The 18497-nt window shown below is 40.2% G+C and overlaps 1 protein-coding gene across 2 annotated transcripts in view; it reads left to right on the top strand.

Moving 5' to 3' along the window:
- TOM1L1 (target of myb1 like 1 membrane trafficking protein) overlaps positions 1–18497 on the top strand; it is a 47197-nt gene that overhangs the window by 10040 nt on the left and 18660 nt on the right. For both annotated transcript variants that reach the window (XM_086686928.1, XM_025916892.2), the window contains exons 4-8: positions 723–872; positions 1480–1605; positions 3092–3193; positions 4628–4744; positions 15768–15901. In XM_086686928.1, coding sequence (XP_086543054.1) covers positions 723–872; positions 1480–1605; positions 3092–3193; positions 4628–4744; positions 15768–15901 — 629 coding nt within the window. The remainder of the gene's footprint in view (positions 1–722; positions 873–1479; positions 1606–3091; positions 3194–4627; positions 4745–15767; positions 15902–18497) is intronic.

The raw sequence follows: 18497 nt of genomic DNA, 5'->3' as shown, positions 1-18497 counted from the left end.
ATCCACCCTACCTCCCCAATGAAGTCTCCCCACATGAAGAAGCCCCTACAAACCAGAGTACTCATTTTCCTTCTGAGATCTCCTGTGCTTTGTCACCTGTATGTATGTATGTATGTATTTTGATACCATTTACTTTCCTAGAATATAGCTCTACATTCGTTTTTTCTTAACTATTTTTCAAAGCCCAACTTAGGACTGCCTTTTTCCAAAAGTCTTAAAACCACCTGGCCCTAAATTATCACTTGGCCCTAATTTACCTGTCCATAAAGGTCTGTAGCTAAGATGACTGTGTAATTTATCATCCAGACCAGGACAATTTTGAGAATGAAAAAGATCATTAGTAAAGCCAGGACAGCAAGAATATACCAGAACTTCCCTGGAAAAACTAGGACAAATGTCATCCAGTCTGTAGCCCATGTGTCTGTAGCACTTTACATTTGGCCCTTAGCATTTACTACCAAGTACTGGTATTTAATGGTTTTAATGCTCTGATGATTGTGTCCCGACTCCCCAAGAAATCTGTCCCTCTGAGCACTTACATCATGCCTTCTACTTCTTCACATTCCTAGAACCTCATGCTTTATCATCTATTTTAGTAGACCGTAAATTCTGTTTAATTAGGATGCTGGTGGAAATCATTACTTAGCGATTTTTACCTTCTATGTAGGAGGGTGGTTTTGCCAGAGAGATATAATTAAATTTAAATTTTCTCTCTAATTTAGCTTATTGACATGTGCATGCAGAACTGTGGTCCAAGTTTCCAGTCTCTGATTGTGAAGAAGGAATTCGTTAAAGATAGTCTGGTTAAGCTGCTGAACCCCAGATACACCTTGCCCTTAGACATTCAGAATAGAATCTTGAATTTCATTAAGGTAAGTCTATTGTATGCCTTATGGGATGGAAGGCCTCTAAGATTAGAACTGTAATTATGTACGTCCTGATCGGTCTAGTGACCCTTTTACAAACCTAGGATTGAGCCAGAAAGCATCTCATTCTTTTATTTTCCAGGTAATAGTAATTTATTGGTATTGGATGGTGCCCTATTTCTGAAGAATTTTTAGTTATTTCTGTACTTTTTCCCAGTTTCTGTTTTATTTGTGTCTGATAAGAAAGTGATGTGTATACTTGTTTGACAGATAGGGAAACTGTTCTGGAGTAGATAACAGACTGCTTTCAAAGTTATTTGGCAAAGGAGCTACTGATGCTATTTTAGAATCTGTCTATTCTGGATTCAGTACAGCAAAAAACAGTAGTACCTATTCCAGGGTTTCATTAAAATGCTGAGGCATGGGGATCTGATGATTAAAAATTTATTATTATTTTAGTCTCTGAAAACTTTTTTTTTTGTCCATGGCATTCAAAACCAACTTTCTCTTAGGAGGATACAGAATTGTCAATCTCTCATTTTCTGTCTCCAGCTTACAAATTGTGTTTTGATTTTGCTGTTGTTTTAACTCTGGAATGATTTCTTGAATTCAGACTTGGTCACAAGGTTTCCCAGGAGGTGTGGATGTAAGTGAAGTGAAAGAAGTGTACCTTGACCTTCTTAAGAAAGGTGTTCAGTTTCCTCCCTCAGATGCAGAGGCTGAAACAGCAAGACAAGAGGTAGGAGGCCCTTCTTCAAGTGCTACAGAATAAGATCGTCTATTATGTGACTCTTTTCTCTTAGAAAGGGGCAACTCTGCCTCTATCCAACTTAAACAAAAAGATGGATTTATAAGAAGGCTGTTGCAATATCTCCTAGAATAACCAAGCCACAAGAAGTTGGTGTTAGCTGGATCTTTAAAACAGAGAACCAGGCACTCAAATGTCATTACTTGTTTCTCATTGCAGACTATCTTTTCCCACATAGTAGACCTAGCTCTCAAATTTTCATGATAGAGCTTTAACTTTTTCAGATTCCAAGCTTAGAAACCTTGGAAAAGGGACCAACATGGGTCAGTCTTCTGCTTCTGAACTAATTAACTGAGATCATATAAGAACAGGTGGCTCCAGAGGGAAATCATTTGGGTAGACTAGAGGAGGGGGCCGTTTTCAAAAGAAACAACTTGTGCTAGACAGGCAAGGGTCTCCACCATGGGGAGTCATCTGTCAAACTTGTTATTAATCCTGTGTCTTTGGAAGAGTTTCTGGATATTCACATATGTTCTTTCTCAAGTTTGCAAATAATTTTTGCAAATTAGCTTTTGAACTTGTAATACTTTGAGTACTGATTATAATTCAGCTCTTGCTGTAATTTCCACAGTGTGAAAAACAGTCCTTCTTCCCTTCTGTAGATTGAGGAGTCCTGCCTTGATGGAAAAGTAGTTCATGTGTATACCTGAAGTCTGATCTTTGTGGAGGCTTTGTCCTGAAGGCTAACTCTTCTACTTGTGCAGGCTGTTCCCTGGCCCCTAGCCACCTACCCCAACCTTTTACCTGCATGGGTCTGCTCACCACACCCCTTTTATTCTTTCTTCCAAAGTGTAATATAGTAGTGACCTAGGACCTCTTACTCAATTGCTCAGTATGTGCTTTGGGGTATATATAATATGGGAGCATGTTAGGCATATTCTGTCGGCTAAATTAAACTCCCCGTATTTACAAGATATCTAGGTGACTTCTGTGGACCTAATGTCAAAACACTGGCCTGAGCCCTGTGCTTCGGGTTCTCCACTCAAGGTTGGAAATGAGGCATTGCCTCGGGGAAGCATTTATTAGTGGAGAAAAGAGATGTCTTGCCAGTCATGGCTTAAAAAGACTTGACAAGAATTGATTTAGGATTTCTTTTTATAAACCTAAAGAGAGGGCAATAATCTCACATGGAAATTTATCTTGTAGATTCTTGGTATAAACTAAGAGCACTTTATTTATTGTAATTTAGTTAATAATTGTAATAGCCATCTTTTATTGAATACTTTGTTATGGATACACTATTAGTACTGTTCTCAAAATGCTGGTTAGGTTGGACACTTGACAATTGACTTTGGGCCAGCACCCTCTACCCAGGACTTTAGTTGAGAGGAGCAATTGAGCCATCTGAATAGAAAAGCTGGGCTTGGGGTGGCTGTGTTAATTCCAATAATAATATTTCCATATTTCACATTGGTAGACCGCTCACATCTCGAACCCGCCATCATCTGTTCCATCCGCACCAGTTCTTCCTACTGTGATTGTTCCCAAGAGCTCTACTATTACATTGGTCCCAGAACAGGTAACAACAGTGACAACTCTACTTATTGATGACTCTAAGTTATTAGTACTTCATATGCAGTTTGTTTGTTCTTAACAACATTGGCTGGTGGAGGGAGGCATGTTATTACCCTCCCTTTACAGAGGAGGGGACTGAAGCTTAGTGATACTATGTGACTTATCATGGTTCAGTTCTAAGTAGAATGAATCCTGTGGATTCTGTCTGATTCTAAAGCCCAAGCTCTTAACCATTGTGCTTGGTTAGTGGTTGTCTTTGTGGAGACTAGGCTGTGGAATGGATCTTGTGTTGACTAGCTGATTCCTGTTGATCCTACTAGGACTGTCTATAATATACCATTCCAAAGACTTTGGTAAGTGGTAGCCTTATTTCTAGCATTAACTGGGCCAACTGAATTACATTTACTTTGTTGTCTATATCTGTTTATCAAAGACCCAGATAACCAGTTATTATTGATGCTTATTTATGTTTTGCTGTAAGGGAACTATCATTTAAAACTTTGAATTATTATTCAGTATTCTATAAAAATCCATGTGATTGATTTCTCTTAGAATTTAATGCAAGAAGAAAAAAAGTTTTTCTCTCGATTTTTTTCCTCCCTTTTCTAACACCATGGGAACTAGAAAATGCTAATTTTTTTTCTTCCCATTGGTTTTGCTGCTGACATTTGCCATTTTGTCCAGGTTCCTGTAATAGTCACCTTCTCCTTTCTCCATATTGGTTCTAATCTGACTTTTTTCCATTCACTTTTAACTTTCTTAAAGCAGATGTCTAGATTTATTATGAGAGATCTCAAGTCCTTTTAGAAGGTAACAGATTGTTGAGGTGCCTGGATGGCTCAGTTGGTTAAGCACCTGACTTCAGCTCAGGTCATGATCTCATGGTTTGTGGGTTCAAGCCCCACATCGGGCTCTGTGCTGACAGCTCAGAAACTGGAACCTGCTTAGATTCTGTGTCTCCCTCTTTCTCTGCCACTCCCCCACTTGTGCTCTCTCTCTCGTCTCTCAAAGGTAAATAAGTGTTAAAAAAAATGAGAAGATAATAGATTGTACATTTATAAAACAATTAGATATTTATATAAATTTGAAAATATTAAATTTTGCAAGAGACTTTTCTCTACTAGCAAATGTCCTCTTGGTAGCAGAAAACAGGTAGCCATTCTTTTTTTTTTTTTTTTTTTTTTTTAACGTTTATTTATTTTTGAGACAGAGAGAGACAAAGCATGAATGGGGGAGGGTCAGAGAGAGGGAGACACAGAATCTGAAACAGGCTCCAGGCTCTGAGCTGTCAGCACAGAGCTTGACGCGGGGCTCGAACTCACGGACCGCGAGATCATGATTTGAGCTGAAGTCGGCCGCCCAACCGACTGAGCCACCCAGGCGCCCCCAGGGTAGCCATTCTTTATGTGTCACATTGTGATTGTGTTTCTCTCCACAGATTGGAAAGTTGCACAGTGAATTGGATATGGCAAAAATGAATGTGAGAGTGATGTCTGCCATACTGATGGAGAACATTCCTGGGTCTGAAGACCGTGAAGACATAGAGCTTCTGCAGGTGTAGTATGATTTCATGGACAGTCAGTCACACCATCTCTTAAGGTTTCTTCCATCTCAAGGCTGTAAGAATAACTAATATTATCTATTCATTTTCAGTTGATTTCTAAACTTAGCAAGGACATGCCAGGATGACTTTATCAAAAATGTAATAGTAACTTAGACATGGTTCTTATTCTCTCACAACAAATAATTTAACATTAAATCAGTTATAGCCTTGGTCGTATACAATCTGCACTAGTCACTAATTGTTTTTTTTTTTTTAATGTTTATTTTGAGATGGAGCACACGTGCGCATGCAAGAGAGAGAAGAGGAGAGAGAGAGAGGGAGAGGGAGAGCAAGGGGAGGGGCAGGGGGAGAGAGAAAATCCCAACCAGGCCTGTCAGCACAGAGCCTGATGCAGGGCTCAATCTTATGAACTATGAGATCATCCTGAGCTGAAATCAAGTGTTGGATGCTTAACTGACTAAGCTACTCAGGTGCCTCAGTCACTAATTGTTTTAAGTATATACAAGTTGTCTCTATATCCATCCACTCAACAAGCATATTGAGTGATGACAGTGTGGTAAAGGATATAGAAGCCAGGAGGCTGGCCTAGTCCCCAGGGAACTTATGTCTAGTAAGCAAGATTGTTTGGTCAACAACCAGTTTAAATAAAGTATTTTAGATGCTGTAATATAAATTTGTTTATCATACATTGGGATCAGGGGTAGGGGCAAAGAGAATAGTGAGGGTTTTTGTTTATTTTTTAATGTTTGTTTATTTTTGAGAGAGAGAGAGAGGGAGAGAGAAAGAATGAGTGGGGAAGGGTCAGAGAGAGAGGGAGACACAGAATCTGAAGCAGGCTCCAGTCTCTAAGCTGTCCATACAGAGCCTGACATGGGGCTCAAACCCAGAAACCGTGAGGTCATGACTTGAGCCGAAGTTGGATGCTTAACTGACTGAGCCCCCGCCAGGCACTGCTCTGCGGTGGTACTTCTTGTGGGAAGTCTTGGATGTCCTGGATTATGCTTTCCTCTAATTTAGGAGTTAGAAAACCATGGCCGGTGGTCCACATGCAGGCCTTGGTCTGTTTTTGTGCCGCCTATGAACTCAGAATGGTTTAAAATTTTTAAAAGGTTGCCAAAAAAAAAAAAAAAGTCATTTCTCAAACTATATCTATGCATGCCTACTTCCGGAGATCAGTAGGGAGTCAGATACACTTCTTAAGGAACTCTGCACCACTCTCCACCCACTGTAAATGGATTTGAGTTTGTGTTATCTCTCAGGTACACAGGGATAAGAAGAGGATTTAAAACCACAGCTTGAGAGCATACAGCTCCAGGTGAAGAGTTAAGATCTGGTCTTGTACAAGTCATTGAGGACCTTATATGCCATGCCAGAGTGGGCCTGATGGCAGAAGGGAACCTTTAAAAGGGATATAAGCTGAAGGACAATATAACCAACATTGAGATGCTAAACTCTAGAGAAGCAAGACCAAATTCTAAGAAATATTTATAGACTGCATTTAGCACTTACGGTATATTCTATGGGGGGAAATGACCTCTGTGGTCAAGTAAGTTTGCAAAACCAACTACCTATTATGTTTCTTCTCTTGGAGGTTCATAGAGCTTATTAGTATAGTAAAGATGCCTAAGAATCTTTCTTTAACCCAACATTTTCAAACATATTTGACCAGACAATCCTCATTTGCTGAGTATGTTAACATCCTACAAAACATCAGTGTAATATTCCTTGAGAAACAACTCAATATTTTGGCACAGTGGCTTTAAGTGTATTGTTTTTAGAATCTTTTACATAGGAATATCATATTTTGCTAAGCATTCTTGGGATTCTTGGCCTTGGACTTCATTTCTGTGTGTATAATATGAAGAGCTAAGAGGACACTTAAAAAAGATAATATTAAAATATCCTATTAGAATAAAAGGAAAATTAATCATTAAAAATAGTTCCTTTGTAGTAATCCTTTTAAAAAATCCATAATTGAAGGTTTTTGCAGATATAAATTTTGTGACTTACGTGTGATGAGCATGTTAACTAAAATTTTTAAGTTAAATATCAAAGTAAGAATATGGGACAGATCATATTTTTCAGAAATGACCACAGCAGTATTTCTAGTGCCATGTGGTCTTCCCAAGCCTTTCAGAGCTTCTGCAATGACATGATTTATGACTTTCCTCCCTGCTTCATCCATCTGTGGCAAACAACCCTCCATTAAAAATGTACATAGAAACATTCCATTTAAACATGTGAATCCAGCTCTATACTGTGCGCCATCCTGGACAACACCAAAATGCCTTTTTGTGTCCCAGTGTTCAGGTACAGATGTTTGGTCACATTTTGCAAGGAGAACGCTAATACGTTGTCTTGATGCCAGAGTTTAGGGCTGTGTGTTGCCTTGAATAATAAGGAGTCTTGGGGTATAAAGCAACATTAGAATACCACTCATGTCCCATTGAAGTTGAATAGGTTCTGGCACCTGACTAAGCCTACTGAATGTGTAACTTTCTTCTTCGTTTTATGTTTTTCATTAGTAACACATAGAGCTCTCACGAGGAGTGCTATTCTTAATATTCTTTTGACAAGAATTGGAATCTTGTACTCTCAATTCCCTCATAAAAGAAAACTATTTCTTTTTTTTTGCAACACTTATGACACCAAGTGTGTGAGCAAGTGTGTGAGGTGTTTTTTCTTCCCTCGCGTTAAACCATTCTGACACTATCCAGAGTTGGCATTGACTCCACAGGTTAAGGACAAGACCATCCCTGCTTCAGATGCCTGTTGCAAGCCTGAGTATCCCAGACTTTTGACTGACAAGCTGTAAACTGGGGGTTTCCACGATCTTCTCCATGGGATTGACAATTTCCTAGAATGCCACACAGAACTCAGGGAAACATTTATATTTGTTGTTTTATTATAGAGTGTATTACAATGCATACAGATGAATAGTCAGGTGAAGAGATAAGTCCAAGGTCCAGATGGTTCCAAGTGCTGCAGGAGCTTTTGTACCCATGGAGTTGGAATGTACTACTCTCCTGGCTTATGGATGTGTTCACCCACTCTCTAAACTCCTTGTTTTTGGAGTTTTATGGAGGCTTTGTCATGTTGGCATGTTGATTATTACCTCAAATCTTCAGCCTCTCTCCCTACTCAGAGGATGGAGGATGGGGCTGATGTTCCAAGCTTCTAATCATGGTTTGGTCTCTCTGGTGACCAGCCCCCATCCAGGAGCCCACCGAGTCACCTCATTAGAACTAAAGATGCTCCGATCACCCAGGGAATTCCATGGGATTTAGGAGTTCTCTGTTAGAAACCAGAGGTAGAGACCAATACATAGGTTTCTTATTTTACATATCAGTTGTAGCCATTTAGGTGTCCCCGCTGCATATTTGGGGTCTTTGATGCATCTTCCCATCTTGTTCAGGCCCCAGGCCTTGTCTCCTGCCTTTCAAGGTTATTGGAGCTTGACAGATGAGTGCCTTACAAGCCTTGTACCTTTATTGCCTCTCCTGTCTTTGGATCCTATTTGTTTTTTCAGTGTTTGAGGATTTCTCATTCTTTCTTAAGAACTTAGGCATGTATGTTAGAATAATATATTGTATCTAGCATTTTTAGGTATTTTGTTATCAAGAAGGTTTTTGGGATATTGAGTAAAACACTGTCCTAGAAGACAACAACTATATAGCTTGCTTATTTAAAAAAATTGAGGTAAAATTCACATAACATAAAGTTAACCATCTTGAAGTATATGATGTAGTGGCATCTAGTGCATTCACAGTGGAACCAGTTCTTGTCTTTGGGTCCAGAACCTTTGGAACTAGTTCTGAAAAGGAAACCCCATACCCATGAAGCAGTCTCTCCCCTGTTCTGTTCTTTTCCCTGTCCCACCTATCTGCTTACTGTTTCTACGGATTTACATGTTCTGGATATTTTATATAAATGTAATCGTGCAATATGTGGCCTTTGTGTGTGGCTTTTTTCACTTACTCCACTAACCTTGTTTTCAAGGTTCACTCATGTTGTAGCACATATCAGAATTCCATTCGTTTAGTGGCCCAGTAATATTCCATTGTATGGATATGTTACGTCTTATTTGTGTGTTTATTAGTTGATGGACATTTGGGTTGTTTTCACCTTTTGGCTATTAATGCTATGAGCGTTCATCCATATATATATATATATATATATACACACACACACACACACACATATGTGTGTGTGTATTTGTATTCCTATGTTCAGTTTTTATTTAACTTTTTTTCAGTGTTTATTTTTGGGATAGAGAGAGCACGATTGGAGGAGGGGCAGAGAGAGAGAGAGAGAGGGAGACACAGAATCTGAAGCAGGCTCCAGGCTGTGAGCTGTCAGCACAGAACCTGATGCAGGGCTCGAACCCACAAACCATGAGGTCATGACCTGAGCTGAAGTCGGATGCTTAACCGACTGAGCCACCCAGGCGCCCTCTGTGTTGTTCTTTTGAGCCTATAACCTAGGAGTAGCTCTCCTGGGTAATGTAGTAATTCTGACTCTGACAGTTCCTTAAAAAGTTAAACTGTTTTCCACGGTGGCTGCACCATTTTACATTCCCGCCAACAAGGTACAAGAATTGTGGTTTCTCTGCTTCCTTGCCAACATTTCTTTCTTTTTTTTAAATAGCTGTCTACTAGGTGCCAAGGGTATCTCATTATGATTTTGATTTGCATTTCGTAATGATATTGAGCATCTCCATAGAGCTTTTTTTTTTTTTTTTTTAAATTTTTTTTTTTTCAACGTTTATTTATTTTTGGGACAGAGAGAGACAGAGCATGAACGGGCGAGGGGCAGAGAGAGAGGGAGACACAGAATCGGAAACAGGCTCCAGGCTCTGAGCCATCAGCCCAGAGCCCGACGCGGGGCTCGAACTCACGGACCGCGAGATCGTGACCTGGCTGAAGTCGGACGCTTAACCGACTGCGCCACCCAGGCGCCCCTCCATAGAGCTTTTTAAAAGGCAAATCAGATCATGTTGTCTTTGCTTGAAACCCTCCAGTGGCTTCCTGTGACGTGGAATAAAACCCCAGCCTCCTTATTCTGGCCACAAAGCCCTCTCTGATCAGCTCCTGCCTACCTCTCCTTCCACAGCACATGGAACTCCTTGGTCCACCTATACTGGACACCTTCCTGTTCCTTGGACACACCAAGTTTGTTCTTGAAATCTTGGAGGATTTCATCCTTGATTGTCCTGCTTTCCCTCTCTAATGGCCAGCTTTTTCTCTTCACTTGGAGCTTAGTATGTTACTTCCTCCAAGAAGACTTTTTGGACTCCCCAGGCTTCAGACTCTAGATTTTTGTCAGCCACTCTCCTGCCCCATCACCATTTCATCTTCCACCCTAGTGCTCTGAGGCTTTTCTCGAATATTCGTTCAGCCCCCTTTGCCTACAAGAAGGGAAGCTCCCAAAGCTTATCTCACTGACTGCTCAGGTTCTGGCTCTCAGACCAATGCCTGGCATGATGTAGTCACTCAAAAAAAAATCTTTTTTTTTTTAAAGTTTGTTTATTTATTACAGAGTGAGCTAGCAGGGGGAGGGGCAGAGGGAGTAGGGGAGAGAATCCCCCCTGTCAGCGTGGAGCCCAATGCGGGGCTCCAACTCCTGAACCGTGAGATCATGACCTGAGCCGAAATCAAGGGTCAGACGTTTAACCGACTGAGCCACTCAGATGCCCCTCAATAAAAATATCTTTAATAAATGTTTTTCCGCCTCTAGATTTTATATGGCTTAAAATAAAAATCTTTATCCTTGCTACGAGAGACTGTATCTTCATTCTTTTGTTTTCCACTTAGATGGTTGGTTGTCCAAATAACATCTAACGATTCATACCACTTCCATTCATTTCAAACACTCCTTCATCACATTCTATATTCTAATACAAAGATGTCTTTCTGGAGGCTGTTCCGTTTGATCTGTTTAGTCCTGTGTTGGTATCATACTATTTTAATGATTCTAAGTACGCGTTTTCATGCCTTTGTGGAGTTGGTCAGTGAAACAGATGGCATGGCCAATTTGGATAATTTGAAGAGAGTTTAATCAAGGTACTATTTATTCAGCAAGATATTGCAGGGCTTAAGGGAACTACAGGAGCTAGTTCATTATCCTGTGCTATTAACTAATATCCCTACGCATAAATAAGCAAGAGGGAAGTTTTGCCAGAACTCAAAGGAAAGAATGATGAAGAGCCTTCAGAGTAGAGGTGCTTTTGGTGGAAGGACTAGACGGAAAAATATCCAGATCTCACTGTCCTCTTTCCCTCCCATTTCCTGCCAGTGCCTGCTGTGTGCTGAACTCCATCAGAAGGGAGAGGGCAGGGGACCTGGTGATGTGTTCCCTACAGGCCAGGCCCCAGGGCATAGAGCAGGGCAGAAGAGTGTGGCTGGGGGATCTGGAGGGCAAAAGGCATTCAACACATAGGAAGACTCTAAAAAAAAAAATGATTGGCTTTTCTTGTACGTATACTTTACCAGTGGTCACAGTCTTATTATGCAATTTGTTTACATTAAAACTAGTCTCTGTACTTGGAATCTCTTCTGGTTTTGTCTGTGAGTGCTTTACTGGCTACCAGCTGTTCTGTTTATTTGCAGCCCATTCCCTGTGTGTGGCCTTCCATCTGAAATCTAGTAGACTTTCACAAACTCCCTTTTCTATTCTTCCAGCCCAGGCTGAACAATCAGATCCTGAAGCCCTGCTAACTAGCAGGGCTCTTGCTCTTTGTTGGACACTTAAGCAGTAGAAGTATTTTGTGTGGTAGACCCCTTTCCTTGCCGCCATATTGTTTCTGGACTTTGAACTTGATTGGGGGTGGAAACTGGATTTATTTTCTTTATCTTTTTTATTTTAATTTTTATTAAATTAAATTTAATTTAATTATATTTAAATTAAATATAAATTTTTATTAATGTTTATTTTTGAGGGAGAGGGAGACAGAGTGTGAGTCAGGGAAGGGCAGAGAGAAAGAGACACAGAATCCAAAGTGAGCTCCAGGCTGTGAACTGTCAGCACAGAACCTGACACGGGGCTCGAACTCGCAAACTGTGAGATCATGACCTGAGCCAAAGTCGGATGTTTAACCGGCTGAGCCACCCAGGCACCCCTGGATTTATTTTAGATTGCCACATTGGGGTACAAAGATTCAGAGCTGCATCCCAGTCTGAGTATTTTGATGAGTCCAGAGTATCTACTCTGGTCACATGGATGAAAGATCGGAGCGTGAGTCTTGCCTTTGCTTTCTTGGCATTTTACACTTGGCTTTAGGCCAGTTTTAACTTGAATAGCCAACTTCCCTGGTACCTCCCATTTCAGTCTTCTCTTGTTTTGGCCTAGCCCCAGTAGGACGATGAAAGAAAAGAATGTTTTAGTCTTCAGTAGAATAAAAAAGCAAGCTCTGATTTTGAAGTACAACTGGAGAAAACCTTAGTCTAACTTAGCAGAGAAGTTTAAAATTTCATTGAAAATTTTAGTTGAATCTAAAATTTCATCCTGTAAGGATAATTTGTAACAGTTTGGGGGGGGGGGTGTAAAATTTAAAAAAGTCCTCTTTCACTAAACACTCTTACTGTCTTTACCATTCAGAAACTTGTGGAAGGGACTTTCAGTGTCACTGAGACCATCTCCCTTCCTTAACAAAAAGGGGTTGATGTGCCTATACAGTGGCAAGTCACAGAGATGGGGGGAGAACCTTGTTCTCCTGAACCTATGTTCTATCCATTATACCAGCTTGTTTCTCATTTTGAGCCCCAAATTGACTTTCTAGGATAGGTTGCTAACCAGTCTTTACATACCTCTCTAGCTGGGTTGGAAGCAACTTGAAGGCAGTAACTAAGCCTTATACTTCTAAATCCATATAACTATGTGTATTTATTGTACATGCTTTGCACACTGAATGAGTTCATTAAATTTCTGTTGAATTCAATAGATCAATGCTTTTTTGTTGAAGAATTAATGATTTAGGAAAAAAGAGCTAAGGGGTTACTGAAGACAAAGGCTTTTGGAGAAATAAAATGTTGACCATATTTGGTTAGAGAAAAGGGTCAGAGGATTCTAATGAGTTAATGATCTTTCTGAGTATTGACAGTTAATTTGCTATTCACTCAGCTGATGTCTATGTAAGGAAAAAAAAATTACAAGCAAGTTAAACTGAGAAATGTTCAGTTTTAGGGTGGGGGTTAGTTTTTATTTTTTTGCAGATAGAGACGTTCTCTGGGTCTCTTGCAGTCTGGGTGGGTAGGACTGAGAGGGAGGAAATATGTTATGGGCTGATAATAGGAGTATTGCCCTGCAGATAGTACTTCCAGAGAAGGCTTGCAAGAAACATATTTCTTCCCGCTTTTACTTTTTCAGGGGAGATATTCAGGCATTTCTGGTTTTCTTTTCATGAGTTGTGTTGTGTTGCTGAACGTGATCCAGTTACCGCTGGAATTGAAAATGCGACAGCGCCTCCTCCCTTAATCCCTGAGTTCTCTGTGGAGGACCAGGAGCCATCTGGATGTCAGGAGAGGAAGCGCTTAATGAGCTCCTTTTTGTTTTGCTCCAAAGACTTTTGAATTAATTGTTAAATTCCCTTTAACTGAGAAGCCTACCTTTGCTTTGATACGGTATTAAAGGGGTGCAATTCCAGGGGCTCCGTGATGGACATATGCACCAACAACTGTTGCTTTGTGTTTTGACTCTCTCCCCCTGGCTCCCCACATCCATGGCCCTACAGGTGCCTGCTGTGGGGAACTTCTGACCTGTCCTCTTGGTTCATGGTGCTTGATCTAGGCTGTTTCCAGGTGGCTTGGCCCTCCTGTGAGACAGACATCAATTGCAAAGATCAGAGTGGGCTGGGTTTTGAAGAGGTTTTTCAAATTCTCCTTTGCAAACCTGCTGAGAGATGCGGTGTTCTTTCATGTTTCCATTCCAGCTGTCTTTTGAGAGGGCAAATGGAGGGTCTTCTTGTGACCAGGGGCTATTGATATTGGCTGCAAATTCATTTGAAATTAATTTCTACATTTTTGTCACAGGTATCTAACAGCCATTGTATTTCCTTGATCTTGACATCGCTGTAGCAAGGCTGCCAGTGATTAAGAAGGAGAACAATTTCATTATACTCACTAAGGGAAAAGTTCTCATTCATCATGGGGGTTATATCGAATGCCGTTCTTCGTTCTCTCTTTTGCATGATATTAGGTCCTGAGTAATAGCATGACTATTACAGGATTGTATTAGTTATGTAGTTAAGCTTCTAGTGATACTTCCTTATGCAATCATTAATACATTTATTGACTGCCCACTGTATGCCAGACACCATGGGGTTTCAACTTTACCATTTTCTATTCTCACAACAACCTTACAAGATAGTTGGTATCTTTGTTTTACAGATGCATAAAAAAGCAAAACAAAATAAAACTGAATCTAAGATTTAATTAAATCCCATGTTAGGTATGTATATGGAGAGGCCTTTGGTCTACTGAGTCTGAGATCTGTTTTCTTTGTACTATTCCAGGGAGTCATAAGCAAGCCCCCTCTCTTTGTTTTATCAGGATAAAACACCCATTTGTTTGCATATCATCCCTGGTTACTTTCATGCTATAATGGCAAGAGTTGGATAGTTCTCACGGAGAACGTGTGGTCCGCAAAGCAAAAAATAATATTATCTGGACCTTTAAGAAAAAAGTTTGCCAAGCCCTCCTGATAGTAGCCACATCATTAGCAAATAGGACAGTTTTTCTGGCTGCATACTGCAGTGACAAAACCCAGAGCCTGTCTGTTCATCTGTCTGTATCGTTTTTTTCATTTTCGTTTCCTTTTGTCTTCTAAATATTTTTGTTAGGATTCTGTAGTGGGTAGGGGCTTTTACCTCTGAGTCTCAATGCCAGTTATTAATGGTTTGATGGATTTATTAAGTGATTTCCTGTCAGGACCTTGAAATAGATTGTTTGAGATTCTAAATGGTTTTGCCAACTGTAAGTTTTTCTGTGTGTCTGTCTGTCTCAAGGGGAAATGAGTCAGGTAATGGAATAGTCTGACGATTTAGCAAGTTCAGTAGTTCTCGTTTTGAAGATGTTTTCGCCTGACCTTAATGTACTATTATGTTTACAAATTCTAGCTAAGGTAGGTTTGAAGAAATAGGAATATTAGTTTCATGCTCCTCAGCCTTGCCTATGAGGACGGAAGTTTTGTGAGGCAGCAGTTTTCAAATTGTCTGTGTACATAAACACTTTAGGATGCTTACTAAAAATACATGTAGATTCCCAGACCCTCAGTCCTGGAGATTCTGAATCCGTGGGTCAACTGTAGGTGTCCCTGATGCTTCTGAGGAGACTGGGGAGTGCAGTCCTGTCTTAATGCAGTGATTCTAGGTATCCACATAAGGATAGTATCCATGACTGTTTTTTTTTTTTTTTTTAAATCTTGGTTCAGTTTACCTTGAAATGTGAATGTTGTAAAATTTATTTATTTAAGTAAAACATCATAGGAAAATTATGCTGCTGTAAATGTATTTTAACTACTACTTTCTTGTACTACTGCTAATAGTGACAATAAACATTTTGTGTTTTATGTAGTGCTTTATAGTTATGGAGTTCCTCATTATACACATCTCATTTGCTTTTTATGTCACCCCTTGAGGTATAGATGTGGCAACTAATATAACTTTGATTTGTCAAACAAGGAAACAGATTTGGAAAACAAGTGATTTCTGTATTCTACAGCTAGTAATCCATACCTCTAGAATTCCTGTACACCAGTTCTAATTTCTAGCCTGGTGTTCTGTGCAGTATACCATAGTGTCCTTATGACACCTATTTTGGTTTTTAGAGGAAAGTATAATCAGGTGTAACTCATTGCCTTCTGATAAGAAGGATGAGTTGTGCATAATTAAATCCTTCGGTAATCTCCCATAGGTGACTCACTGCGGAGTTGATAACCAGCATATACAGATTGGCAAATCGGTTGTCTTTATAGAACTTCCCTAGCACGGAAGAAGAAATGTCTCTCCTTTCTTTGACAGAAGCTTTATAAGACATGTCGGGAGATGCAGGAGAGGATCATGGACCTGCTTGTGGTGGTGGAGAATGAAGACGTAACCATTGAGCTAATTCAAGTGAATGAGGATTTGAATAATGCCATCCTTGGATGTGAGAGGTGAGCTGATGGTGCACCCTCCCCTCTTCCAATTCTATTTTTCCCACCAGTTGCTCAGCATTCTTATAAGAGTGTCTACCAGGTGAACCTCAGTTAAGATCAAGAACAACTTCAGGATAAGGCCGCCTTCCTTCCAAGATAGGGAATGTTGTCCTGGCCTTCTGGGAGCTTGTGATATGGCTTGCAAGAATGAGAGCACATCTGAGCAATGCCAGGAGCATTCTTAAGCACTCTCAGGCTGTATATAAACGTTTGACCATGGTGGGGCTTGGACCTGATACTGTCCGCACAGAGTACATTGTAGACTCAAACAAATGAAGAGTGTAAACAAAGCAGGGAGATTTATTCTAAGTTTGAGATGGACAAAAACATAGAATGTGCACAGGAGATGGGAGGATATTTTATTTATTTTTTAAATAATTTTTTAAAGTATATTTTTCTTTGAGAGGAAGATAGAGAGCAAGCAGGGGAGGGACTGAGAGGAGACAGAATCCCAAGCAGGCTCTGCACTGCCAGCACAGAGCCTGATGCTGATGTGGGGTTCAAACTCACGAATCACAAGATCATGACCCAAGCTGAAGTCAAGAGTCGGATGCTTAACCAACTGAGCCATCCAGGCACCCTGGGAGGATATTTTATATGAAGAAAATAGTCTGTGTAAAACCGTACCAGTCAGTAAGGACATTTTGTATATGAACATAGATTTTTTTTTAATTGCCATTCAGAAAAGTATGAAGGCAAAATAGTAAATATACTAAAATGTTAGTGACAAAATTATTTTTTCCTAAATTTTTTTATCATTGTGATCATGTAGAGAACATATGCTTTTGTTTCTCTCTCGATTTTATTCATTGTATAACAAGTATTGGTATAGCCTATTTTTTTTAAGTTTATTTATTTGGTAGTGGAGGGGCAGAGAGAGAGGGAGAAAGGGAATCCCAAGCAGGCTCCACACTGTCAGCACAGAGCCTGATATAGGGCTTAATCCCATGAACTGTGAGATCATAACCTGAGCTGAATTGAGTCAGATGCTTAACCAACTGAGCTACATGGGCGCCCCTAGTCTACGTTTTTAAATGCTTTTGATAAACCATTTTGTATTTTTGTTTAAAAAAATTTTTTTTATGTTTATTTTTGAGAGAGAGAGAGAGGGAGAGAGACAGACAGAGCATGAGCAGGGGAGGGGCAGAGAGAGAGGGAGACAGAATCCGAAGCAAGCTCCAGGCTCTGAGCTAGCAGCACAGAGCCCGACGTGGGGCTCGAACCCATGAACTGTGAGATCATGACCTGAGCCGAAGTCAGATGCTCAACCGACTGAGCCACCCAGGTGCCCTATAAACCATTTTTTTTTAATAGTTGCATAATAATAGTCCATGTTTCTCACAGTTATTAGGCATTAAGTTGTTTCTAAGTCATTCATCAAAATAAGAGTCTTATAATCTATTGTAATAGGCAAGCCTATAAGTCAGAAAAATATCTTAAACCATATGTACAAATATACACACTGGGAAATTGGAATAAGTACAGTGGAACCAAGTACAAGAGGTCTGTCTGGTGAGAATAGCAGCCGGACTTAATCTGGGTGGAGAGAAGGCAGGGGGAGTGTGTCTGAGGAGGTGCCATGTGAGGAGAGAACTGCAGAATGAGTGGTCGTTGGTTAATAGGAGCAGAGCAAGAGCTTGTATGGTATGTGAAGCTATGGAAAGTAGACAGGCCTGGGGGGAGAATGAGCATCCAGAATCCAGCCCCAATCCAGCCCTGTGGCATGCCTAGACTGACAAGTGACATCTTCCTCTGTTTTCATGTAGAGTACTGTGTATAAACATAGCTTCATGTGGAATCTAACAAAAACAAAAAAACAAGAAAAGCAAAAACAACACAAAACCAACTAAGTTCCTAGGTGCAGAGGAACATGGTGGTGGTTGCCAGGGGTGGGGAGTAGGAGAAATGGGGGAAGGGGGGGTGTCCAAAGGTAAAAAAATAAAATAAAATAATTAAAAGCAAGGAACAGCAGCCAAATGTAATGTGTGGGCTTTATCCAACTTTGAACACACTAATATTAAAAAGCATTTAGATACTAATGGGAGAAATTTGAGCATGGATAGAATATTAATATTTCAGGACTTAAGGGGGTAAATATAATGGTTAAATAGGTGGTTCAGTTGGAAAATGTCTTTATTTTTGGCGAATACCTTCTAAAGCATCTACAGATGAGGGGCATCTGGGTGGCTCAGTTGGTTGAGCCTCAAACTCTTGATTTCGGCTCAAGTCATGATCCCATGATCCCAGGAGCATGGGACCAAGCCCTGCATGGGGCTCCATGTTGAACATGGAGCCTGCTTGAGAGTCCCTCTACCCCTCTCCCCCTTTCCATCTCTCCCTTTCTCCCTTTCTCCCTTCCTCCTTCCTCCTTCCTCCTTCTCCTCTCCTCCCTCTCCCCGACTCACGAGCATGCTCCCTCTCTCTCTTACTCTAAAAAATAAATAAATAAATAATACAAAATGTCTAGGGATGAAATGTCATAAAGTATATGATTTTAAATATTTCAATGAAAAATCTATAAAGCAAATGTGGCAAAGGTACATGGTTATTAAAT

The sequence above is a fragment of the Puma concolor genome, chromosome E1 (genome assembly GCF_028749965.1).
Source record: "Puma concolor isolate L17-30 chromosome E1, mPumCon1.1.hap2, whole genome shotgun sequence".
Lineage (NCBI taxonomy): Eukaryota > Metazoa > Chordata > Mammalia > Carnivora > Felidae > Puma > Puma concolor.
Note: the sequence above shows the minus strand (reverse complement) of the source record. Positions and strands in the feature narration are given on the sequence as shown.